The sequence below is a fragment of the Passer domesticus genome, chromosome 22, assembly GCF_036417665.1.
Source record: "Passer domesticus isolate bPasDom1 chromosome 22, bPasDom1.hap1, whole genome shotgun sequence".
In the NCBI taxonomy this organism is placed as follows: Eukaryota; Metazoa; Chordata; class Aves; order Passeriformes; family Passeridae; genus Passer; species Passer domesticus.
The window spans coordinates 3366442-3393259 of record NC_087495.1 but is presented as its reverse complement, the minus strand read 5'-3'; the positions used below and the strand labels follow the sequence as shown (position 1 = coordinate 3393259).

The following is a 26818-nucleotide window of genomic DNA, read 5'->3' as shown; positions in this document are numbered from 1 at the left end:
ACTTCCCACTGGGTCATCAGGGACCTCTCACAAAAGAATGGTCTTTTATTTACTGCCTTTCCCTTACACAGGCTGAAGCCTTCACCTGAGTGTGGACAGTATCAAAGACATGAAAACGTCTCATGGAAAGAAGTCAGTGTTGAAATTAATGTTGTCAGCAGGATAAACAGCAAATTCTGTCTTCCCCAGATGGCCCAGATTGTAACGGGGTCACCTTGCAAGACTTGCCTATAGGATATTAAAGGTCTCAATGAAACTGTTGGGGCATAAAAAAATAGTATATCCAAGAGTTGCATCACAGACAGATGTTCCTTTGACAGGTTATCCTTTGCTTAACTATTCTTCCATGTATATTTCCTGACATTCAGTGCACCAGTGGTAGCTCCTGGGAATAGGAGGCTCTATGGATGCTTGAAACAGATTGAAGTGAAGAGTGAGGGATCTACTTTTTATTTAGCAATAGCAGTGTGAAGCACTGGAGTGTTAGATATGTGAGCACAGTTTCCTGCCTTACACTCTACTTGTCTGACACCTTATTTCTCTTTCTCTCCTCTTCCTGTCCTACCTTCCATCACTCTTCAGCAAGTCACTTCATTTTTTAGTGTGCACATTGACTAATCCAACCCTGCAAAGAGGGTGAAGTTCACCCGGATGCAAAACTCTGTGGGCATCAAACTTGATGTTTGCAGTTGACATTTTGTGCTGTTTTTTTCCTTCCCCTTTCCACAGAGGTTTTTCCTTCCCCTTTCCATGTGGGTTGTGAAAGGGAGAGCAAGTGTGCATGTGCTCGCAGCTGAACAGTATTTTGTAAATACTTCCTGAGAGCTTGTGAAATTTCTCACATGTTCTTGATTTCCCTTCAAGTCTGCAGTGTACACATGAAAAATATTCCTCGGTCTAGCCCTGGGATCAGAAGTGAGTAAATAGCCATCAGTTTTACAAGCTTTGAGGAGATGCCAAGCCCTGATGGCCAAGGGTGATACGCTGAGACTTTAGAAGCCAGGCCAGTGCACAAGCTGCAATTTCAGCCATATGCTTTCTTATAGTTTTTAAGTGTGATCACAGCTTTTTCCTTGAAAATTACTTCCCCTGAGATAAGATTTCCCATGAAATGGCTCTGGCATATTTATACATACTCTGAAGTTTCTGGTTAACCAGATTTGTTAGTGCTCTGGAGAATTTGAGGATATAAATCTTATCAGTCTGGGTGTGTTTGTGTTCACAGATGTGCTAATGACATGGAAATGGGATTAATTGTAAACGTAACTTGTTTAGGAAGTGGTTGAGGATTTGGGTACTTCTGCATTTTAGCCTTGCTTGGGCACACTGAAGGCTCTTTGACCCTGCCAGAGATTAGTTTTAGTACCAGTTATGAGATAAGCTTAGCTAGTCCTTAAATATAAGCATGTTAAAGCTCCCTGCCAGAGACTTGTTGTGGGGTAAGAATATTGCACACATAATTTTTTATGTTTATCTTGCCTGTCATTAAGTTAATTGCAGGGATTGAGCTATAAGCAGTGATTCAATTCAGATCTTTTTCCTTCTGTTCTTTCAACGTCCAGAAAACTCAAAGATTCTTTAATCTTTTAAATGTAAATGCACTTATTTTTAACCATTAAAAAAAATCAATATACTGGCCAGATTCATACAGACTCAGTACACAGTAGTGTGAGAAGGAACTATAGTCCTGGGTCACACATGCTTGGAAATAGCACCATAATTTTGCATTTTCAGTGTAGCAACCATTTCTTCTCTCCCTTTTGGATCTTGCTCTTAGAGTCACAGAACAGTCAGCTGATTGCAGCAACATGCTCCATTCAGTAATTTATTTTTTGCAGAACAAGGGTGACTCACTATTTATAACATGATAAGTGCTGAGAAGACTTAGTTGAAGAGCAAAAACCATGGATCAGTTCATTCATAGATATCTTAAGTAACAGAGATGAAATTATATTCCTTCCAGTAGCCTTAAATAGCAAATATGGTTGTGTACTCAGAAAAAAAATTGTGGTTACATCTGTTTAGCTGCAGATTAATGTTTGAAGGACAGTGGTGGAAGCCCCATCTCAAACTTGATGGTTTTGCCTCACTAGAAAGAATTGTATTAGACAAAGCCCCATGATGAAAATTAATGGACCTGGTGACTTTTCAAGTTATTTCTGTTTCTGACCTCATTGATGGTGTAGAAATGCAGATAGGGTTGGCTGGTTATGTCTCATTGTAAATCAGATCCATGCTCCATTATTTGAATGCTTGTTCCATGAATATTCAGAAGTTTCTTTGTACAAGAAGCAGTGTTTAATTTTTATTGAGTTAAAAGGCAGTGGCAAGTGAAATCCTGCATATAGGAGCTGCAAAATAAATTCATGCTTGAAATTTCTCACTTTAGAAGTCTGTTGTAGGATGAACACTTGTTTGAAATGCACGTGAGACACCAGCCTGCAATCAGCATTGCAAGTAACTACTAGGCTGAAAAAATACATTTTACTACAGAGCAGGTTTTATCTCCATACGTAAAACAAGTAGAGAACACACCAGATATTCAGGAAGGTTTGTGGTTTTAAATTAATTTGTCATTCTGTACATGTGTATGGCAAAAACAGGGAGAGATTTGAAATGACACGATGCAGAAAAATTTCCTAACATTCCATATACCACTCACATTAGACTTCAGATCTGAGTTTTTGTTTTAGCTTGTGTTGCTTGTAAAGAATCTGTAAACAGAGGATCAGCAGTGGAACACAGGTCCCACTTGATACTCCCCATGTAACAGAAAGTCATTGCTTTTCTTAAATGAAGCAAAACAACAGCCCTGGCAGTGAAAACACATCCAAGATTTCCATCAAACCGTTGAAGTCAGAAGCATGTTTTAATTATTTCAGATATGAAACAGAAGCAGTTCGCCTCTAACAAAAGTTTCTTGCCACAGATCATCCTGTGGGGTCGGACTGAGAAGTGCCTGAAGGAGACCACGGAGGAGATCAGGATGATGGGGACAGAGTGCCACTACTTCATCTGCGACGTTGGGAACCGCGAGGAAGTCTATCGGCAGGCCAAGGCCGTGAGGGAAAAGGTCAGGGGGACAGAACACTGCTTGAGAGGGGGCTGGGGGAGCTGGGGGCTCACTCTGGAAAAAGGAGACTCTGGAGGAGGAGACTCACTATGTGCAATAGGTATTTTATATATAAAATATGGATTGTGGAGTATAACGCGCAGATTATAAAAGTCTGCCCCGTAGCATGGTTCACCCTGGAGGTTTCATGGATCATTTCACACATTTCAGTGTTAAATAACAGAATAACAGCCCCCTCTATATCCATAGGCACGTGAATGGATCAAAGTCAGCTTGCTGTCGGCAGCACTTGGCACAGGGGGAAAAACAACAGAGCATGAAAAGAGGAGAGAGCACCAGGAGAGTAAATGAAGGACACAGGGTGCTAAGATGTCAGCTGCATTTATAAACTTCCATTATTAGCCTTCACCTTCATCCTTGCCTCTTCCAAATCAAAGTGCTTTCACTTTAAATAGTGCCATCCATTCTGGCTCTGCACAGCTCCCTGACAGGAGGGTGCAGCCAGGGGGGTCCAGCTCTGCTCCCAGGGAACAAGGGACAGGATGAGAGGAAATGGCCTCAAGTTGCACCAAGGGAGGTTTTAGATTGGATATTAGTGAAAACATGTTCATGGAAATGGTTGTAAAGCATCAGAACAGGCTGACCAGGGCAGTAGTGGAGGCACCATCCCTGGAAGTGTTCAAAATCCATGTGGATATGGCACCTGGGGACGTGGGTTAGTGCTGAACACAGTGGTGGTGCCAGGTTGATGATCTCAAAGGTCTTTTCCCACCTTAACAATTCTGTGGTTTTGTGATTCAGTATTTGATGAGAAAAAATAATATATTGGGGAAAAAAGGAGGGTGACCATGCAGATAAGATTGTACAAAGTCCAGCTACCTGCGTGAGGTGATACAAAGGATTACAGGGCCCATAGGCAAGAATGTCAAAACCCATGAAAATAATGATGTAGTTGGGCAATAATGGCTATTCAGCTCTAATGGAAATGGCTGATTTGTGAGGAGAGATACCTTTGGTCACAAGCTTTTTATTTTTTTTTGTTTGTTTGTTTTGCAGGTGGGTGACATCACCATCCTGGTGAACAATGCTGCTGTGGTTCATGGGAAGAGCCTGATGGACAGCGACGACGATGCCCTGCTCAAATCCCAGCACATAAACACCCTGGGACAGTTCTGGGTGAGATAAGCTCTTGTGTCCCCCGTACTCAGAGGTGGGAAGGAGAGTGACAGATTACAGCCAGTAGGTCTTTCCAAGGGATGCTTGGTGAAACCAGTCTGTCTTGAAAACAAGAGAGAAAAAACAATGTGAGGGGCAAAGGCCAGAGGAAAGAGATCAAAAATAAAAAAATAAACATATTTTTTTCAGTAGTACTCAGTATGTGATGCTCTTTATTCCCATTCTGTGATTTCCAATAAAACATTTGATGTCTTTGTCAAAGCCTGAGCTCACAGAGGAGTTTCCTGTATGGTGATGTGAAGAGAACATCAGAGGAGTGTGGGACTACAGGGAAGGGAGCTGTGAAACTCAGTCCAGTTTGAATCAGACAATAGAAATGAAAATGAGCTTCTTGTGATTTCATCACTTACTTGAAGACTTTATTCCATAAAAGTTCTTTAGCATAGTAGGCACTCTGTTCATGGTCTTTATCTGGGGGTACTGCTCATATATGTGCTAGAAAAGACTTTTGTTGTATTTCTACACAAACTTTGCCCATTTAGAATCTCAGAAAATGACAAAATAACGAGGCTACTCCTTTCCTTACATAATGAACAGCAACACTTGGGCTTGTTGTGTCTGTGTCACCTTTATCTTTTTCAGTCAGTGCTGTTTTTCTTGTATCACTGCTAAGCTTTTTTTTTTTCTTTTCTTCTTTTAACTCTCTTATTCTTTAGACCACCAAAGCATTCCTGCCAAGGATGCTGGAGCTCCAGAATGGGCACATTGTTTGCCTGAACTCTGTCCTGGCCTTGTCAGCCATCCCTGGTGCCATTGACTATTGCACCTCCAAAGCCTCATCCTTTGCTTTCATGGAGAGCCTGACCCTGGGGCTGCTGGACTGTCCTGGAGTGAATGCCACCACAGTCCTGCCCTTCCACACCAGCACAGAGATGTTCCAGGGCATGAGAATCAGGTCAGTCCAGGGGAACTAGAATAAAGCATCTCATTTTAAATGAATCATCAGAATACACTCCTAATTAATGCTTCATTTAGTTAAGAGAATTTGGTGTCTCATTTGGCTGCCTGGGAACAGAGGGTCACTTTAGGCCACCTGGGACCCATCAGACTGGTTCCCTCAGTGTGCTGGGATACTCCTGCACCACCCTGTGCTGGGGAGACACTGGCTGCTGCTGGGAGAACTGGAAGCTGGCTTTCCCTGCATGTGTTCAAGCCCTACCAGACAGGGAGGGGAAGCCATCTGCAATGGTCATGCAGAAAGACCAGTTTACAAATTGCTTGAGAATTAACAGTACAAGTTCCTTCTTTATTCACTGGAATACTTAATCCTTTCCCACTGAAAGGAATGACAGCCACTTACTGAAGTGAGACTATCAGTACCTCCTTTTTCCCCCGTCCAAAAGAAAAGTAATGGCTGTCCAAATTAATCTTTTACAGTGGGTGAAATAACCTTTAATACAGCTTGTGCTCTCTTAGTCAAGAAAATCTGCAGTGTCAAGCTCTTGCAGGAGCTGGGAAAAGCCTTATGTTTGGTATTAAAAGTGGTGGAGGAAAATATTTGTCTTTCACCTGTCAAGGATTTGAATCAAGCAAAGAGGAACAGAAAGTAAAGGGAAAAACACCATCACTGAAAAGACAGCATTTGGTATTGGTTTGCATTCAAATTAAGAAAAGCCCTGAATCAGGGCTCTGATTACTCTCTGCCACTTCTCCCTGAGGGCACCAACATGTACATTCTTAACTGTTTACCTAAGCTGGAACTGGGCTTTCTGCTTTTGGGCATTTTTGGGTGGAACTGGAATTTTCTGCCTCTTAGGGACATAGCCTGGCCTGGGCATGTTTGAAGGCCAGTTACCAACAATCTCTTAGAGTAACAGGACGTGGTCAGTAACACCTTAAAGGAGGAGCTTGGTTCACCTGTAATTATTTCATTTTCTTTGTTCAGGTTCCCTAGTCTTTTTCCTCCTCTCAAGCCAGAGACAGTGGCGAGGAGGACGGTGGAAGCTGTTCAGATGAATCAAGCCTTCCTGCTCCTTCCATGGACAATGCACGTTCTTGTTATCCTAAAAAGGTGAGTATTTCCTTTGCCCAGCAATAGCCTGGCCACTTGGCTCTGTGTCTGTTCCCTGAGGCAGAGCTCAGGCTGACTGAACTGCTCTCTCATCTCTTCCCTTGAAAGACAGTCATGGAAGCAAAAGCACTTTGAAATTCCCTTTGGAGATTTTTTTTTTTTTGTATAACCCCTCATGAAACCAGTTTTGTTCCCAAAGTTTGGATTCCTGAGGTGTAAACTGGATTTTTGTCTGGGGAATTTCATAGTCATTAACTTGCACAGGGTGATTGGGATTTATTAAGTCACTTGTTGGACTCCAGGCTTTTTATTGTGCAGGATTTCTGAACCATAAGGCCTGGACATCCCACCTGCATTTAGAGAGCATTGCCTGTGTTACATCAGTGAAACTATTAAATCAATATTTTTGTGTATGATCAGGACTGAAATTTGAATGTACCTAAGGGAAAAAACCATAACTTCATAACCTGGAACAAGCACAGAGGAAGGACTTTCACCGTTGTGTTTCCATGCCAGTTTGCACTAAAGCCTTTGGAAAAGCTGCTGCAGTCAGGAACTGAAACAAGGCAATAAGACTTCAGTGGAAAATAATTTCAGTATTGCATTTCAAACAAGAAAAAATAATTCACAGTAAATGCTTTGCTCTGAATGTAAAATTTGGAGTAGAAGTTCCCAGAAATTCTGTCAACAAGAAAAAGGGCTGTTCCATTTTATTGTAAGAACTAATAGGTTATTTTCCATTACCGTAGCTGTCAGGAAATCAGAGGTCTCTATCCATACTTCAGGATAAGGAGGCCACATGCCTTGCACAGCCAGATAGCAGGGCAACCAGAGAATTCAGGTTAAATCTGTATATATCAGAGTATAGTATTTAGAAGGAATAAAACAAAATGGTATCTTCCAAGTTACAGCTTTTACAGACTTTTTTGGATAAATATTTCTGTAGAGCAAGAGTGATTGGATGGAACTTTCTCCCTGTAAGCTTCCTCAGAGCAGGAAACTGATGCCAGTTTTGTCTGTGTCTCACTAGCTGGTTTTTGAACATTTGTGTATTTATGTCCCTAAATGCATATTTACATATCTCTCATCAGAACAGATTAAGGGGTTTGTCTCATCTGCTCCTTTCCTTTCTGTTTCTACACCAGCATTCTTCCCCAGGCAGCACTTGAAGAAATCCACAAGTTTTCTGGGAGCTACACCTGCATGAACACTTTCAAAGGACGAACATAGGCTGGCACAAGGACTGTTCTGCACTGAACCCAGCACGAGCATGAAAATCCTACAGGACTGTGAATCAGCAAGTCTTGGCTTCCAGCCTGTTCATGTGACTTGTGCTGCTCTGAGGCAACACATTTCTTGCAGGTCATATCCATAGTAACATGACCTTTGCACAGGATTGAGTGAGTGGACTGTGGACCCTTGGAAAGACAAACAGAAAGTGTGAAATGTTTCTATGATGTTTAATTCTTTAGAGTTCAATTGTTAAATCTACTCATAGTTTTAAGATGTGATTTTTGTTTCTTAAGTGTCTGTGGGCTGTCTCAGTGGAGAGGCAGCACATCCATCCCAAACACACTTTGTGCCCTCTCTCCAGGGGAGCTGCCCTGGTTTCATTTCAGCTTTTTCAATGGGGAACTTCAAAATTACTTTGAAGAACTAAAAGATATGGACAGTTCTTCCTTCTCTTTCTTTACTTTCCATCCCATGATGAAGCTGTTCCCAGCACACACTGGGGAAGGAGCAAACCATGAAGCAATGTTTTCTTTGCTAAAGGCCACCCAGGACTTCTCTTTCTGGGCCCAAAAAAGCTGTTGTACTTCCCCTGTGGAGGCTGGACAGGAAGGCTCAGGCAGCAGAGCTGAGAGTTTAAATAGTGGAAGATTCTTTCTGTCACTGAACTCATATGTGAAATTGTCATTCTGATTTTTTTTTTTGTTCATTTCTGATAAAATATAAATATATTTTTAGTGTTAATCCCAGACTGCCACACACGTAGGCAGCAGCACATTGGGGATGAACTAAATCTAGAACTAAAACTAGAGCCTGCTTGTACAAACATACATTCACTGACATAATCCATGCAGAGGAAAATCCATTGTATCAATCTGCACAGTGAAGTGGAATAATGCTCTAAGAGACACTACTGTTGTGCTCATGAGATGTGAAATTTGGGACCACATTTAGAAAACACCTGATTAAATGCATTTTGAATTCATCTGGAAATAAACCCATTGTGCTTTAGGGACATTGAATCAGGCACTGATCAGCCAAAAGTGATAAATATGCTTGGACTGAGGTACCAGAAGCAGCTAGACATTATTTATTTTTGTAGTGAAATATTCTCTTGGACAGCCTAGGAAGGGCAACACTGCATTCCTGTGCAAAATGCAGTGAGCAGCACATTGGAGCACTACTAACAGAGAAATTAATATAATTGCAATAGAGGAAGTAGCAAGTCCAACTGGAGACACCTGAATGAAGTGCCTCAGGGGTGGATGTGTGATTAAAGGAGTGAATTTAGGGCTCCTGACTCGAATTTCAAGCTTTTCTGTAGATGTCCTGTGTGGCTTGGGGCAAAATGAATCACCTGAAGGAGCACCCTGACCTGCAAAGCAGATATTCCTGGTGTTTCCCTACCTCAAAATTGCAAGTCTGACTACCTAAATGTCTGTCAAAAGCTCAGCAAACTCAAATGCAGCATGTTCTAGAAAGGAAAAGCAGTATCTGTTCATAGACCAAGAGGTTCTACACAAAAGTTCAGATGAGGAAAAAACCCATATGCCACAATATATCATCTCCTAAAAGACTTCTGAGGTACAGCAGAAAAGCTGTGAGCTGTGTTTAAAATACTTCTTTAATGGAGACCTGCTACTGAGATGCAAAGGTGTGAGTGTTGAAATCAGGCCTGGCCTTACTGCAGACCTTTGGGTTTCTCCTTTCTGGAGCTCTCCAAGAGGAAGGTGCTGCCAGAAAGTGCCACTGCTGAAGTCCCTCTGCCTGGGTGAGTGTTTGGAGGGGCTCTCCTGCCTGGGTCAGTGCAGAACTATAACCTGGAGCACTGTGACACCTCTGAACATGTTTCTTAAAATGCAGTTTTCCTTGGAGTTCCTGGATGTCTGAGGCTCTCTGGAGAGGATGAAAAGAAACTTCAATCTCTGTCATTTTGAGACCACCCTAATAGATGCTTCCAGCTTTATTTTTTGTCTTTTTTTTTTTTTTTTTTTTTTTTTTTTTTTTTTTTTTGAGAAACCCATCTCACTGAAAAGTCAAGTGCCATGAGAGGAGAACCCTTCCAGGATCTGCCTGGAATACTGAAGGTACCAGGTTTATCAGGAGAGGTTTGGGAGAGGAAGATCTGGTGATACCAACTTCCCCCTGTGCTCTCTGATCCATTCCAGTTTCTCATTAATCCCAGCTGGGTGTGCCAGGCTTGTAGCTGCAAGTGCAATCAACTGTGGTGAAAGAGCAGTGTCCCCTTGAAATTAAACCTTTGTGCTGAGAGTCTGTTCATTGACAACTTCCTAATGCAAAAGTGAGGTAAAAACACACACTGGAATCCCCATTCGTCCCCAGATCCTGTCCCTTACACGGATCTGCTCTTTCCCTGCACCACACAAAAGATGTTCCCTGTCTCCAGAGCTGCCTTGCACGCTGAGTGCTGTTGATTTCTTTCTGATGGATATAAAGAAGTCAGGAGGTAGCTGAGAGTCCTCATCTCTCCCCTCTCATGCACACACCTCCCTCTGTCTTCCCTCAGGGTCCCCGAGCGTTCAGCAGGTCAAATAGCAGTCACGGTGGGGGAGAGGGTTGCAGCAAACAGAAAATAATGAGGAAAACATTAACTTTGCTCTGCAGATAGCAGGGAGGAGTTGGGTCAGAGTTCCTTGACTGGTGAGTGCTGTGAGACAGGACAGTGCCCATCGAGCAACTGCAAATGGGGATGGAGACACTCAAGAGTTTTTATTTAATAGAAAGGCTCCTCTGGAATGCCTGCTGAGGTCTGCTGGGACCTTCCCACATCAGGGTCCTGTTGGGTAATCTTGAAGTGCTGCAAATGTGGACAAGCTTTGTTGAAGCCTAAGGCCCTCTCAGAGGAATTTCCGCCCTTTGATTTGCTTTAATTTTGATTTTCCCCGCTCTCTCTGCTGCCTCCTGCTCTCCACTGCACAATTATTTTTTTCCTTCTGTTTTCCTATGTCATCACTGCACTTTTCTGTGCCACCATCTTGAAGCCAGATGTCATACAAGGGTCTGGAGTAAATTGAGATTGGGATATCCATTTATTATCCTGCTGGAGGAATCCAGGTGAAGCTGCAGGAGCAGGTCACAGGAGTTTCATAGGAAATTAGTTTTACTTGCTCCAAACTCTGAAGAAGTAAAAGAGTCCTCACTATGGCTCTTATACAGGAGATTGCTGCTGATTTAAAATCTGAATGCTAGAGAAACATGAGCCAGTTTGGAGCATGTTCCCTTGACAAAAAAAAAGGCCAAATTTAACTGGGAGGATTTTTCAGTTCAAGGTGGCTTCAAGGGCTGCTGTTTATACTAAGTGATTTTCAGAATTAGCAAGGCAGGGCAGGGAGAGGAGGAGTCCTTTGTAGAGGAATGTGATCCCTTATGTTTGATATTTCCTTTGTGGTTTTTGATGAGAAAAAAGTTCACCCTCATGCACCCCTGGTGAACTTTAAAAAGGTTGTTCCAGCCATGTCCCTGCCAATGGAATGTTTCTAGCAGCATCACAAAAAGGAGTGGGCCCTGAAAGTGGGAGCTGTACCCTCCCCACTCACCCATTGTTCTGCTGAGGTTAAAAAGCAATAGAGTCTGTCCCTCAGGTTCTTCTAGAACTGCACAGAAAGTGCCTGGGCAAGTGATTCTGATGTTTGCAAAGAGAAACTTGTTGTACTTTTATGTAATGTGTTAATTAGTGTGGGTGGGTATGATCAGATCTAGTCTTGCAAGCCTTTCCGACAACTCCCTGAACACTCCCACCTTCAGATATTAACAGATAGCACTTGCCAGAGCTCCTCAAAACCCAGTAACAGACTCGGTGCAGGCAGAGCATAAGTGGGTGCATGTATTTCAAAGAGAACACATCTGCTTGTAGCAGACATTAATGTGGCCTAGTGCCTTCCTCGAGCTGAAATGCAACTGCTGAGAAAATAACACAAGGTGATCCTTGGAGCATCTATTTTGTTTTTATTTCTTCACCTGGATTTAATAAATTTAATCTAGGTGACAGCCACTTTTTCAACAGTTCTGGTTCCTAAGTTTGGGGTAGAGCAAGATTATGTCAAATGCAGTATTTTGCATTTTTACCAACCAGCAGCCCTGAGGATGAGAATATTCTGCACTGTTTGCAGCTCTCACCTCCCCAGCACTAAGATCCTGGTATGTTTGGAGTCTGAGCAAACCTGTCAGTCACCAGCAGCAGTTGCATTCTCTGAATCCTCTTTGACCTCACGCTTTTCTGAGGGAGATGTTGAGCTGTGAGTAGTGGCAGCCACAGATTCAGGGACTTAGAGAAAGACAAGAGGAAAACCAGAACTTCACCTGCTCCCTGCAGCTCATTCTCTTCTGTCCTGTGGGAAGATGGCAATTCAGATTCTTCTTGCTCCCTTTACCACCTCTTTTCTCCTGAGGTCACCTCAGCACCTCCCTGCACTACCTTGAGGAAGCTGAAAGGAAAGTCAGCTTGAGGAAGCTTCAGCACAAACCCCCCTGTGTGTCCTCCAAGGAGCTGGATCAGGAGTGGGAGAGCAGGCAGGGGCTGTTCCAGGGGGCTGAGCTGAGCTGCCCCAGCTGCAGAGCACAGCTGGAAGACACAGGACACACCTGATTGCCCCCTGGACCATTCCTGTCATCTTTGCTCTCAACATCACACCCTCTTTTGTTCCTGTAACAGATCATGTGAGCAGAAACACACACTGACCAGCCTGCCTGGACTAGAGGCACAAACCTCTGAGACAATTTATATCTTCACACCTTCCCAAAGAGTCCAAACTTACTAGTTCCTTATGCTCACCTCTGTTATGGGCATTGTGACATATTAGCACAGAAAAAAATTAAGGTGTGATGATTTTTTTTATGCATCATATAATGATTTTTTCTGCATAAAACTAGAACAATTCCTCCTTAAATGAGGGAAGAAAGCACTGTAATTGGAGAGTGATTGAAAAATATATGAGAATACGAAATAGAAGACAAGATGCAATCTTAGGGGGAGTGTGATGGCCCTAAACAGACAGAGGCAAGATGCCACCTTACATCCCTGGAGTTACATAACAACAGAGGCGTGTGATTTCCAGCCAAATGCAAAGTCTATAAAAGAAGCCCGTTGTCACTCCTGCTCGTTCCAGTGGGTCACCATGCCCTAAAAAGCAGTCAATTAATCTTGTAGCTTGCTGGCTTGGGAACTCCAATGTGCTGGTAACTGATAGCTGACTCTTGGGGTTTTTTTGAGGGAAGGAAAGCAGCCCAACCATGTAAAAGCAGGGGTCAGCGTGACTCCCTACTCACTTTCTCCAGCTGCAAGGGCCATCCATCATGTGTAGGTATTACAAGGACGTGGTTCTCTGGCTTGTGTCACTAATCATCCTGACCTGGTGCTACTAGGTAGGTGTGGTTCCATTTCCTATTTCTTTCTTAAGCAAAAGCATTTTTAAAGACAATTTTTCTTTATCTGAGTTAGTTGCCTCTGTATTGTACAGGCTTTTCACAGACAGCCATCCTAGACATGAAGTTTTCCCATCTGTTAATCAAATGATAATGGAAAGAATACAGAAGTAAAGAGTTCCTGTTGGATGTCTTCCTTCTCCAAGCCATGTGGAACTAAGAAGAGGAGCCCTGTTGGAAGATCAATGCCTTAAATCAATCCATCTCAGAAGCCTGCTGACTGAAAATGATCCTGGCTTCCAAAATTCCCTTCCTGCAGGTTCCTGGGGCACTTGGCACTGAATTTGGTTTCCTGAGCAGGTCACTATCACAGTGCACTGGTAAAGAGTGCACACACAAACTCTGAACAGATGGATTTAAACTCCTGGTCCCACAGGACAATTGAAAAATCCAGGATGAAGAAGGAGGTGGCCTCAGGTAACCAGTACAAACCCGAGCACTGGGGGAGGGCTGTGCTTGTCCATAGGTGCCAGAGAGCTCAGCTCCCACCTCCTGCCTCACATCTCACCCCTGACGGGCTCTTGGGCCACCACGTGCAAACCCTGGGCATCAGGAGTGCAGGAATTGAGATCTTCCTTCATTTTTTAGGGTCAGACACTTTGGGGTGTGGCCACCAGCTGCCCTGGGGCATCACTGCTGATCTGATCAGTGTTCCCAGACACTGGGCTGGCACAGGGCAGCATTAGCTTCAGCTGTAAGATAAGGAGGCAATTCCTTGCTATCTTTTCCAGGAAAGTCAACTTTTAGTGCCTTTTTGCAGAGAGGACAGAAGCAAGTGCAGGGTGATCAGCTTTCTGGGGTGTTTTGGTGACAGGAATACTGCTGCCATATGGGATAAGAAAAAAGGGCTCGTGTCAGAGGAATGTTAACAGAAGATAGAAATAGCAATAATGGAAAACAAGAGATATCCAAACCCATAATTCCTGTTCCTAGAGCCTGCTGGGAGCACTGATTCCCTGCAGACATGTCACACAGTTCACTCCAGTCTTGCACCTCCTTCAACTCTGCCTACTACAAGTAGCAGCAGAGGTGACAAGCTCATGATCTCTGCTCTCTCAACTGTTAAATGGAGCAAAATAGCTGGTAAAAAAATTTAAAAATCCATCCATCAGAGAACAAAGCAGTTCTTTGGGTCAGTGTCAGCCTTAGAGAATGGAGGAGTCTCTCAGGTACCAGTAAAAAAAGGAGCCACAGCAGCTCCTACCTTGGGCCACATCTCCCCTTGTTAATGGTAATAAATGTGGAATATGTTTGACTCAGTTCAGCCCTGGGATTAAACAGAATCCCAGATCAGCTTGGCTCTCTTCTTTCCAGCAGTAAAATACCTTATGTTCTTTTCTGAACTCCCATCAGAGCTGCAAATTCATGGAGAGCACTTGTGGAGCCAGGCAATATTTTACTCCTGTTCTAAGGACTGTGCAGAAGACAGTGGAGAGAAACACAAGCAAGCACTATCACTTGTGCTTTGGTGGCTGAATAGTCTGTAACTTTCAATATTCTGATATTTTGGACTATTCAGTAGAAGCAATCTGACATGTTTCTCAACTGTCTGCTACAGCCAAAAAACCTTCTTCACCCAGATCAACTATTATAATATTTTTGAATCCCAAACCACATTCAGTTTCTCTGCTGTCCTGTTGTTTTAGCTGGGGTTTAACAAGCATGTTAATCAAATGATCAAATATAGTTTTGAATTTCTCTAGAAGTGATCTGATGCTGACGTAGAAAAATAAAAACCCCAATGCTGATGTCCTGCAGCAAAAGTTTCTACATATGTTAAAAGCACATAAATAATTTACAAACAGCTCCATTTAATTGTGCAATAGAATGCTCTGCTTCCATCATCCCAAGGACACAGCATTGAGCCTCCTGATCTCATTCTGTTTTACACATGCAGAGTCAAAGCATCTTCATTCCAGTTTTAAAAATAAATGACAGACTTGTAAGCTTTCTTATGTAAAAACTACTGCTTGGCTTTGAATTCAGGCAAGTACACACAGCTCTGACCTCACACCAATTATGAAAATAATGTTAATTCTTTCAAATTCTGAAGCTCAGGATTTAGGAGCAGTTACACTTTCTGGCTGGAGATGTCACAGTTCCTGTGATGCAACGTAGGAGGTAGAGTTGCAATCTTCAGTATTTCCCTTTAAAAACCTCTTCCCATTGCCAGAGGCTCCTAAGGCACAGAGCAGAGGAAGTTCCAGTCCATCTTTCCCCTGACCTGAGTTCATTGGAGAAGAGCTGCTTTTGAATGAGCCACAGGAGCCATGCTGAGTTTATTTTAGTTGGGTTTATATTAGGTCTGATTTCTGCTGATCCCTTCATTTTTCATCATTTCATCTCTCTCTTCCAATTGTTCCTGTTGGAGAGGGCTGTGTTTGGAGAGCTCCTGAGCCAGAATGCTGTGCCTGCAGATTCACCTCTGCACCCTCCCCCCAGGCAGCCCCTCACCTGTGCCTTGTGCACACCTTCTGAGACATGAACTCTGCAAGCTGCCCTGAATATCTCCAGGTTTGTTCCTTTGAAGCGTGAAGTTAGCTCAGCCCCAGAGAGCTGTTAGCTCTGTTCATAACTGCACATTCTGTTTAACACCTACATGATCCGAATTTGAACTGGGAAGGACTGGGAGGGAGTGGGTGGCCAGAACCTCACTTTGTGGTTAGAGGGGGAATCATAAGGTAAAAATCATCTGTGGGAAAATAGAAACACGGTGCAAGCCCCAATACCCAGCACTGCTGTTTGTTTTCTTCTGACAATTTCACACACAAATAGTAAAATTTATTATTTTCACGATGCTTCAGAGTGTCCTTTTGCAGTCTGAGGTGCACATCCTTTAAGGCTGGGTGAGCAACTTGTATTCCAATGATCTTTATTACAGCCAGCAGCACTGCTTTACCTGGGCAATTCTTGCTGTAAAACCAGCCTGTTTTCTTTCACTGGATCACTTTACATAGATTTCTTTCAGATTTTCATTTATCAGATATTTTATGCACATGATGGTTCTCAGCCAGTGATTTCCTTGCAAGCTCTTCATGGTAACTCCCTCTTTGAGTGCTTGCCATTCATTAATGTGCACTTTTCCTGTGGAGCTGGCCATCCCAATCACATGGTGGCTTTGCTTTCTCCTGGCTGGATGCCTTCCAATCCCACAGAAAGCTTTCTAGGGGCTCCAGGATGTCTGGTGATGACTGTGAGATGGCTTCTGGCAGCAGTGTTAATGCAAATGCATATTTGACTGTGTTCTCATGACATATTTCCAATCCTGTGATCAAAAACGTGCCTATAGACATTTCCAAGGGAAAAACCCTTAACTTGGGATGCTGTCAAAAGTGCATTTGCCTTTACTTGCAGCAGAAAATTTTCACAGTTTGGTTTTGTTTCTGTCACTGGATTTGCCTCTCAGCCTCAGATCATCAAGGGAAAAATAATCACACTGGAAATCCTGCAAAGAGTTCATTAAAATAAGAGTGACCTCCCAACATCAGGGCATGGCACATTTCCACATGAGGGAAAAGGCATGATGGTATTTTGGGATTTGTGTTGCTGCACATTCACCCTTGGTCTGTTTAAGAAAATAAAGTGAGCTAGGGTTGTGCTGCAGCTGAGGTTTGGGGAGTAAGGAAATGCAGGAAAAGCACTGCACACTGTTTGACCCTCACCTGTGCCAGCCTGGCCCTGCCAGAGCACTTCCATTTCTTACAGATGTAGAAAGGTGGCACAGAAAATGGGACAGTTTCACCTGGTGTCACACAATGGGATAATTTATTTTTGGACTGGTGGTACAACCCTTAGGTCACCCAAAGACCCTTTGGTGGCAGCCAACATCATGAGTTTCTCACCTGGCTGGGACTGCCAAAATCTGGGTCAGAAATCCCAACAAAACACAGTATTTGTTCATGATCTGCTGCTTGATTGTTTCACTCTCTGCAGACAAACCCTAGCTAGATCTCTAATCAGATTTTCACACTTGCCCTTGACGCATTGGATTAGGTTGCTGCTTCCTCTGAATGCCATAATTACAACATTTCCATGCCTTAAACCAAAACAAGGCTTGGAAGCCTGGCCCTGTGGCTGCTGCTGCCCAGGGATGCTCTGGGGGAAGGGGGAGGTACCTGCTGTGCTGAACACAGAGGCTCTGAGGGTTTAATCACAGAAATGTTTGCTCAGTGGCACTCACGATGGGCTTTTTTCTTGGAACTCTGAGCAAACGTAGCCTTTGTTTGCATTTTTCCCTGGGATTTGTTTACTGTTCATTTGTGCTGCACACGCTGTGAGAAATTAAGCCACTATGTCCATATTTTTTTTTGCTTTCTCCTGCTTTCATTCCTTCCCCCCACCCTTAAAAATCCTTACAATTCCTTTCATTACTTGGTGTTAACAGGACAAAAGAAATAAATACTTGAAAGAAGATACAAGCTGTGTTTCTGTTTGACTTTGGAGCTGCTGTGGTAACCGAATACCAGTCTGCAAGGTCAGGAAAAGAAAGGAAGAAATAAGAAAACTGCCCAAAAGCTCAGACCATGGGGCTCATTGGCTTTTGCCCAGCAATTTCCAGCCACATGCCCCGAGAGCTGAGCAGTCACTCTGTAAATCTCCGAGTGTTTCATATAGTTTCCTTGTCATGCAGCCATTAAGTTTTATAACCTTTATATTTCAAGGGAAACAATGGACGTGAATTCCTGCGAGGTGCCCTAATGGATCCCACATGTGAGCCATTGTTGCTCCGTAGGTGCTGGGGATGCTTGGTGCTGGCCCTGGCCCAGCTGGGCCTGCCCAAGGAGCTGCTCCTGGTGGGTGCTGTCCTCCCTCCGGTGCTGAGGTCACTGTGCAGCCACTCCAGCACCACTGGCTGTCTGTCTGTCTGTCTGTATGTATGTATGTATGGCTGGCTGGCTGGCTGGCTGTGTGTCTGGCTGTCTGTCTGAGCCCCTGGGGCTGCTCAGGGCCTGCAGGACATCCCTGCAGGGCAAGGAAACACCTCAGGGTCATAAACGGGCACAGCAAGGAAAGGGAAAGGGAAAGGGAAAGGGAAAGGGAAAGGGAAAGGGAAAGGGAAAGGGAAAGGGAAAGGGAAAGGGAAAAAGGGGAAAGGGAAAGGGAAAATGGAAAAGGGGAAAGGGAAAAGGGGAAAGGGAAAGGGAAAGGGAAAAGGGGAAAGGGAATGGGGATGGGAAAAAGGAAAGAGGAAAGGGAAAGGGAAAGGGAAAAAGGGAAAGGGAGAGAGAAAAAGGGAAAGGAAAAAGGGAAAGGGAAGGAGAAAGGGAATGGGAATGGGAAAGAGAAAAGGGAAAGGGAAAGGGAAGGAGAAAGGGAATAAGAAAGGGAAAGGAAAAGGAAAAGGGAAAAGGAAAGGAAAAGGGAAAAGGAAAGGGAAAGGGAAAGGGAAAGGGAAAGGGAAAGGGAAAGGGAAAGGGAAAGGGAAAGGGAAAGGATCACCAGTCCTGGATCCAGGATTGATCCAGCTACTGGGATGTCATTCTTGGTTTCAGCATGGACCCAGATGCTTCAGTCCAGCTGATGATCTCCCCAGGATGTGCTACTGCTGCTCTTTGGAGAACAGGATTCCCTGATCCACAGACCTTTATGCATCCATAAGCTGCTCACTCTGCAGAATACAGCCAAGGATTGTTCAGAAGCTGCTGTGCAGTTTCCCTTTCCCTGGTAACCTACAGCTTCCCACCCATCCTGTTCCTGTGCCCAAAAAATGGGTGACAACAGCCCTGACATTCCTCTCAGACTTGGGGAGATTCCCTTTAATGGTTTTCTATTGTCAGGAATGTTTTCTCACTTTCTATGCAGATGAGGTGTCACAAATGTTCTTTCAGACCTTCCTGGAAATGGGTCAGAGGATTCCTGGGTCTCTGGTGATCCTGACCCCTGCCCAGCCTCACTCCTGTGCCTGTGCTTGTGCTGTGCTTATCTCCAGGAGCCTGAACAAGGATGTTTGTCCAGGAAAGTGCTGCCCTACCTCCACATGGGCCCTTCTCCAGACACATCTTGTTCTTTCTCACGGCGTGTTATCAGCAACAACCCTTGTTTGTGACCAACAACAATCCCTGCCTTGCAACCACAGCCCTGGCTGGCTCCACAGCCACCCTGCTCTCAGACATTTATCTCCTGGGATTCTGCAGCCCGGGGCTGGGCTGGGGCTCGAGTGGGACCTTTCAGAGCTGTGGGAAGGAGCAGGTCATGGAGAAACCCCAGAACCCCAAGCCATCCTCAGCAGCTCACCAAAGCCTGTCAGGGTCATGGGTTTCCCTGTCCTTGGCTTTAATTTAGAATCCCAGACTCTTCTGGATTGGAAGGCACCCCCAAAAGGGGTCTTCCATTGAGTCCAACTGTTGAATGGCCTGTGGAGGGATTGAAGCCACAACTTTGGTGTTGTCAGCACCAGCCAGCTGGGCTGATCTCACCTAATTCCTGTGTTAAGCATCATTCCTGGATCTCCTGGTGTCACACAGTCCCTGGAGCTCAGGGGCTGTGTCTGGGCCTGTTCTGACAGCAGCAGCACTGGGATTGTGCCCTGATGCCTGCAGGGGAGCATGGTGTCTGTCAGGGTCTCCCTGCAGTCATGGGGGTAAAATTCTTCCTCAGGAGCCTCAGAATCTGCCTGAGGCTGAAAGTGTGAATTTCTGATTGCTTCCCCCCTTCATTTTTATGATGTGGGATGTTTTTTTGGGAGCAGGGGATGGAGGTTTTGGGGTCTCCGTGTTTGTTGTGGTTTTTTTCTTGTCTTGTTTGGGATTTTTCCCCACAAACAGAAGCCTCTAAGTTGGATACATGGAGAAGAGGACACAGCTTTGAGTCTGACCTGTTAATTGCCCTCCTGTATTTTTAAAGTGAAAGTTGTGTCTCTCTAGGTTTTCACAAGCTCTTTTCTGTTATGAACAAACTCTGGGGTTTTGGGCTGAATTATTAAAATAGCTGCATCCACTGTGTGCAGTCCTTTTTTGCAAATTAGGTGATTCTTAAGCTGCACCTGTAAACAATTTGAGCTTCATTGCATACAGCTTGTCTTTAATTATGCTGGTATGGCATCTTTTGAAGTATTTTTGCTTTTCTGCGCCATGGCTGGAAGGAGCAAACAGGCATCTGGGGCACTGAGCTCTGTGATTGACTTTCTCTCTCACCTGTTGGAACAATCCTGTTCCTTTTTACCCACCCATGACTAATTCCAGCAGTTTTGAAAAGGTGTTAAAAACCATAACAAAGTTTGCACAAAGGATTGCTTGGTTGGAAATGATACATTGTCAGTTATTTTACAGATTCATTACACTGAGGCAGTGGTGAGTACCTGTGCTGGCCCTGCTGCTGAGGAATGCAGGTACCAGGGGAGTGATGCCACGTGGGCTGAGGGGTTTTTGTGTATCCTCAGTTTATTTATGTAGCAGTCTGAAGTTTCCTGTCTTCTTGACAACCTTATTTGGCTCTTCTCAGCAATTTTCATGCCTTGAAAACATGGAGCATTGGATGGGGAGGGTGCTGCTGGCTCATATGCTTTGCTAACAGCCTGGGTATTTTTATTTCAAAGTACTCTTTGTAAACTGGTATTTTGCTACTTTGGTGTGGGAGTGGTGAAATTTGGCACGGATGGTGTCACTAAATTAGTGACCACATCAGAGCTAGGCCAGTCCTCACTGCTGCCAGAGAAACAAAGCCATGTGTCAAGGCAAGGTCATCTGCTGACCTAGAGAAACAAGTTTAATCTTGTTCTTAGACCACAAGGAATTTCCACTTATTGTAAAGCTGTCAGACTGTTTCTGCCAGTGGGACAGGAACTTTGTGTGTTCACACACACTGTAATGGAGCTTTGGGCACTCTGATGACACAGACTGTAAAAATAATAACAAGTTGTTTGTGAGAGTCTCTCCCGACCTGAGGTGTATCAAAGCCATGGCACAGCTCTGAGCTTCTTTGCCAGGTCAGAAATGATAAAGTTAAGATTTACAGGAAACATTTGCTCTCTCCATGCACAGAATCTTAGGGACACCCTAAGCCCCCTGTCACAGAGGCAGGGAGGAGGGAGCAGGGTGCCAGCAGCAGTGTGGATTCTGGGGAGCCCGAACACCAAAGGGAGCAGGGACAGCTCAGCAGGTTTGCTTTGTGCCTCGCTCTGAAGTTGTGCCCAGTTCATTGAGAAGCCATCAAATGCACTTTGTGCTGCCCTGAAGAGTGTTGGGAGCAGTCCTGGGCCCAGCAGGAAAACAAGAGGAGCCTGCCAGGAGCGCGTGCTCCTCTCCAGCAGTTTGCATCACCAGCGCTGGGCTCTGACGCGTGCAGCCAAGAGGTGCTGAGAGGGCACCCCCAGAGCACTGCCCTGCACTTCAGGGGCACTGGCAGGGCTCTTGCCACCCATTTTTTGGGCACAGGATGGGTGGGAAGCTGATTACCAGGGAAAGGGAAACTGCACAGCAGCTTCTGAACAAACCTAGGCTGTATTCTGCAGCTTAAGGATGCATAAAGGTCTGTGGATCAGGGAATCCTGTTTTCAAAAGAATAGTAGCACATCTTGATACCTTCCAGCCTTTCCTCCACTGACTTGATGGGATTTGGGGCGAGAAAAGCCCTTTAGGGTCTCCCTGCTCATGTTCTGTGTCTCTGCAGTTACTGCTCTCTGCTTTGCAAAATTTAAATACGTCTGCAAGGTTCCTTTTGAGCTGCAGAAGGAGGTGATGGACATCCTGGGTTAACTGGCATCCTGGAGGCTGTGGATGTGGGAGCTGTGTGCCAGGGGGATCAGGATCCATCCCAAGCTACTTTAGGAAGTGTTGCATCCTCAGAGGGTGCAGGTGGGGGTGCAGGGGGTGCCACCCAGCCTTGGGAAGGCTGACAAGCTGGAACACCGTGTCAGGCAATGTTGCTGACTGTGGGGTTTTTTGGGGTTTTTTTTGTGTGTTTGCTCTCGTTGAAGTTTAGAGCATAAATAATGATTATCTGAGCAGTGCTCAGGCCCTGCTCTGTGCTTGGCCCCGGGTCCCAGCCCCCTCCCCTGGGCAGGGTCAGGAGAAGGGAATTGGAGGCGGCGTCTTTGGCTGACACGAACCCGCTGGGGAGGGATGAGAGGAAGGGGGTCTTGGGGGCTGGGTTCAGAGCAAGGTTAGCCAAATATCGGATAAATTAGGCAAGAGAAACAGACAGCTCAGCTTGCAGTGAACTTTTCACCCAGCTAACCTGTTCCTCACCCTGCCTTGCACAGGTGGAGTGCCACTGGAGCCCAGCCCTTGCTCTCCCTGCTCCTTTTGCTGGGTAAGGCATGGCCAAGGGGAGAGCAGGAGCTGTTTGGAATCCAAGGAACAGCTCTGATTTCTGCTATAAGAGCCCTGGAGTTAACACCACTAATTGCAGAGGGGTTAGTCCCTGTTTGCTGCAGGGTGAATGAGGACTGATGGTTACTGGTCACAGAGGATTGGGAAGAAATTCCATACTGGAGAGGGCAAGGAGCAAATGTGAGTGTCTAAACAGCAGTGATTAGAGATTCTTTGTGGGAAAACACAAGGCTGGTGGGAATTCTGGTGTTTATTTCTCTGACTTTTCTTCTGCATTTGCAGTGCGAGTAAATACAAATAATTGCTGACAGATGTTGTGAAAACATAGCATTATGCTAACCATTAAGGTTAATTTTTTGAGGTTAATAATAGATACTGATAACTCAAGGTGGTGTGCTTGGCTCAGACTCACATTACCTTGTTGAAATGGGCTGTGCTCCAGATGCATGTGTGGAACCAAGTGCTGCACTTCTTCTCTTGAGCCTTCCCTAAATCCCCACGGCCTCCACTCCCTCCTCCCCAGAAAGCTCCAAGCAAATTAAAGTTCCTGGGGTTTAAGTAGTTGCTCCATCACAATCAGTGCATAGTGGTGAGGCCTGAAGGTTTTTACCTTCTTTCTTAAACCATATCTCTGGTTTGTCAGGTCTGTTGGAGAGCAGTTCCTTGTATTGCTTCAATCTTGGGTTGAAAACCACCGTGTTGGAATTGCAGCTCCAGGGTTCTCTAATCTCCCTTTTGCCTTTTCTCCCATCATAGGTAAGGAAGGTCTGAAACCAGCAGCAGCTCTCTAATGCACAGTATTTCCAGGAGCCAAGTCCTGTATTTTTCTCTGTGTGTCTAAATTCCATAAAAGTCCAGAAAGTAAAAAAAAAAAAAAAGAAAAAAAAAAAGAAAAAAAAAAGAAAAAATATTGAGAAATTAAGAAACTCCTTCTGGCAGTGCCCTTCTGCATGGCAGATGCTGGCAGCTGTGTGTCTGAAAAGGGAAGAGCAGCCTGGAGATCATCCCTGAGTTCAGGAAGCTGAGAGCCTTCCTGGAGCAGTGAATAATTTCAGCTTTTCCTCCTGCTCTGTTCCACACACAGGGATGGCTTCCACCCCCATTTTGGGTCTGGGAAGTTCTTTAAACTCCCTGTAAATGTCAGTTCACACCCAGCTGCTCAGCCACGGCCAGGTTTGGGTGACTGGCTGCAAAGGAGCACTGGCAGCATCCAGTATTTTGCCCACAGGTGAGAAGCAGACATGGATTGGGTGCTGAAGGTGTTTTATGTTGGCAGAAAATGGCCATGGTTTGCAGTTTGGGAAAAGGGGGTGTGTCATGTGGAAGGTGTGGAGAAAGGTATGAGGACTGTGATGTGGTTACTGCTGGATTCCTGAGCCTGCTGATGCTGCTGGTTGTTGATTTTTTCCTTCTCCTGCAGTTTAAGAAGGTGAAAGGAGCAGAGATGTGCACAAGGCACCCCCTGTGCTGCCCCTTCCCCTGCAAGGATGGCAGCTCTTGGGTGGCTTTGAAGAACCCAGAACAGATTCTGTTCAGACTCACTCTGTTGTTTGCTTGGTTTGGGCTGTTGTGTTGCTGTTCTGGTTTGGGTTTGTTCCCTCAGGGTGGTTCTGGCTGGCTGATTTTACAACCTGTAGCTTCGAATACAAATTCCACCCTTGTGGAGGGCACAGGGCAAGGACAAGGTCAGTGCTCATCAGATAAGTGAGGCTACTCCTTCTCCAGCAGCTCAGGCAGATTCCTCAGAGCTCTAAGTAACATCATCATCTTGCCAGAGACAAATTTGCCTGTCTGATCTGTCAGAGTGTGTGTTCTCCACCAAACTCACTCCCTTTTGATGTGTTGGTGAAGTTTCCCAGTCCTGTTTGGCCAGTCCCCCTGTGGCTCCAAACCCCTCTCACGGCAGGCTGGTGGCTTCCACTGTATTTTTTTACTGCCCCTTGAGTGACATCGTTTAAATGATGAGTCTCTGGGATGATTCATACCAAAAAAGATCTAATAATTGTTACCAGTTCTTCAGATCAGTGTTACTGATTTCCCGCATCCTCCCACTGGTCCCTTGAGCTCCCCCACCCACTCGTTTTTCCTGATTTTTCCCAGCCTTCCTGCCTGTGGGCTCAGGATGCCCTCTTCTGTGGCAAGGTGTAAGTGTCTGGCTCTCCCCAGAGGAACCTTCAGGGCTTGGCTGCAGCAGCTGCACGGGGAAAACCAAGCTGGGTGGGACAGGGAGGTGCAGGGACCACCAGCAGCTCCAGGGAACCTTCCAGGTGTTCGTGGCACATCCTGAGCCCTGTGCTGGGCTGGCAGCTCTGGGGTGCCCAGTCCAAAGCTGGCTGGGTGCTGGATCTGCAGAGCTGGGAGCACAGGACCAGACTGGGATCTCTCCCTGGAGCAGTTTGGGTCACAGGACCAGGCTGGGATCCCTGGAGCAGTTTGGGTCACAGGACCAGGCTGGGATCTTTGGAGCAGTTTGGGTCACAGGACCAGGCTGGGATCTCTCTCTGGAGCAGTTTGGGTCACAGGACCAGGCTGGGATCTCTCCCTGGAGCAGTTTGGGTCACAGGACCAGGCTGGGATCTCTCCCTGGAGCAGTTTGCACAGGACCAGCTCCATGCCCTGCCAAGGCTCCCACCAGGAGCAGCCTCATGTGCTGTCACTGCTGCTCCAGCTGGGGGCTGGGGTTGTCTCTTGTCTCACAAAGTTCCTCAGCTCAGGAGCTCATTTCTGCAGCACTGTGAGTTGAAGTCTGCATCGTGCAGTGATTTCTGTGGTCCACACAAACAGCTGCCATTGAGAGCAGTTTTTCAAGCAGCTCCTCAGTCTGGCTCCTTTTTCTCATCATGTTCTCTGTTTGGGTCCTGGTGCATTTTTCCTTGATCTTTGAGTCTCTTCAACATCTGTAATATCATTTTCTTACCCTCTTAGCTCAGTCTGTCTCTAGTGATTCCTTCAGCTCCTTGTTTTTGCCCAGAGTGAGATGGATCTAGAGCCCAGTGATGGAGAAGGGTTCTGGGTATCCACAATGAAATATGTGACGACATACTGATATTGTGGCAGCTGAACCTCTAAAGTTGATTTTGGAGCTGTTTTTAGCTCTGTTACTGTCTTGTGCAAGGCCTGAAAGAAAGTGTGGATAGACAGATCTACAGAGCTGTCCTAAGCAAGGGAAAAGCTTTCACCTTTCCTATTTTCAGCCCCAGGGGTGGGTTTTTGGTCTGACTGCTGCTCATTGGGGCATGGGAGAGTCATTAGTTTGAAATTTGTTGTGTGAAAAACTCTTATGCAGGAAGTAAAGAGCCCCTTCTGTTGTGAAGCTCATTTGCTCACTCTTGCTGGGAGGGGCTGGGATGGCAGGAACCAAAAATTAGTGTGTTCTCCCCAGCATTTGAGGAAAGCTCTTTACTTTGCAGACAGTTACAAGGAGAATGAAGGGATATTGAGGAAACAGGACACAGAGGCAGGGTCTCAGTTAGCAGAGGACCACTTTGGATGACTAAAAATATTTGTTTCATTTCCTAGACTCCAGTTTTTTAAAGGTCAATACCTGCTTGAGGTTTTCCTGTAGAGGAGATACGAGGATATTGAAGGTCCCTACCTTCAGTAGCTAAACCAGGTGCCAATATTCAAATCTAAGCACTAATTAGTTTGACTACAACCTCCTACAAAACTCACTTCTTTCTTAACCTACGACACTATTCTGTAATCCAGGCCTCACACAGTGAATTTCTGGGTTCTATTGGTGCAGATAAGTAAGATGGTGACAAGGCCTGTGGCTTGCTGCTCCCGATTCTGCAGCCTGTGAAGTTCAGCCCCCGGGGAATTCCTTCTGGAGAGGACCTGGGAAGCCCTGGGGCTGCAGGTCCTCTCCAGAAGGAATTCCCTGGGGGCTGAACAAAAGAGCAGCACAGAACCTTTCCTCCCTTCTGGGCTGGATTTATGGCTGCTCTTGTGCAAGTGGTGGAGCTGGCACTCCTGCGTCAGCAGCAGGGCAGCTGAGGGGAAGGAGAGCTTGGCATCACCTTGGCTGTGTTATTTATTAACACTTTGCAGCCCCCTGGAAAATGGACTTTGGGAGCTGTGGGGCGAGGGTGAGCGCTGGGAAATCAGCAAATCCATTGTGCTGTGCTGACAGAAAGATCCTGTTACACCACACTTCAGCTGCCAGCTTGCCGCAGTCACTCAATCCATCACGGTGGGCTGGGGGATCACAAGGCAGTGAAACTCAGCCTGGCGTGTTATTTTAGTCTTACACGGACTGTGAGATAAACGGGGCATGAACCGGCCCCCTGGCAGGGGGCGACCCCCGGCGCCCTCATTAAAGTGCCAATCAAAAAGAGTAATGGGAGGGGGTGGAAAAGCAGCTCCTCCAGCCTCGCACAGGCCAAGGGAAATATTTCTGTTCTGAACAGCAGCCAGGCCTCCAGAAATGCTCCCTGCTCGTCCTGGAGCTGCGAGGCTCCTCCGGTGCTGTGGGGTGGAAACACATGAGGTGGAGACCTGTCCCCATGGCTGGCTGGGAGCACAGAGTCACAGAATCACTGAATGACCAAATCACAG

General features: G+C 45.6%; 1 protein-coding gene and 1 long non-coding RNA gene across 3 annotated transcripts in view; both read left to right on the top strand.

Annotated features, from left to right (window-relative positions):
• The window catches only part of DHRS3 (dehydrogenase/reductase 3), a 35312-nt gene extending 19524 nt beyond the window's left edge, over positions 1 to 15788 (top strand). Inside the window, exons 3-7 of the mRNA XM_064397276.1 lie at positions 2930 to 3073; positions 4130 to 4249; positions 4966 to 5204; positions 6195 to 6320; positions 7466 to 15788. Of these exons, the coding sequence (XP_064253346.1) occupies positions 2930 to 3073; positions 4130 to 4249; positions 4966 to 5204; positions 6195 to 6320; positions 7466 to 7550 (714 nt within the window). The 3' untranslated portion in view covers positions 7551 to 15788. The remainder of the gene's footprint in view (positions 1 to 2929; positions 3074 to 4129; positions 4250 to 4965; positions 5205 to 6194; positions 6321 to 7465) is intronic.
• Positions 15789 to 22055: 6267 nt separating this feature from the next.
• LOC135284977 (uncharacterized) lies at positions 22056 to 23126 on the top strand. 2 transcript variants are annotated; one of them, XR_010350026.1, is made up of 4 exons: positions 22056 to 22091; positions 22192 to 22241; positions 22350 to 22441; positions 23018 to 23126. It is a non-coding gene; the product is annotated as an uncharacterized LOC135284977 (long non-coding RNA). The 2 variants fall into 2 exon arrangements; XR_010350025.1 differs by lacking the exon at positions 22056 to 22091 and having other exon boundaries at positions 22146 to 22241.
• Positions 23127 to 26818: the final 3692 nt, after the last annotated feature.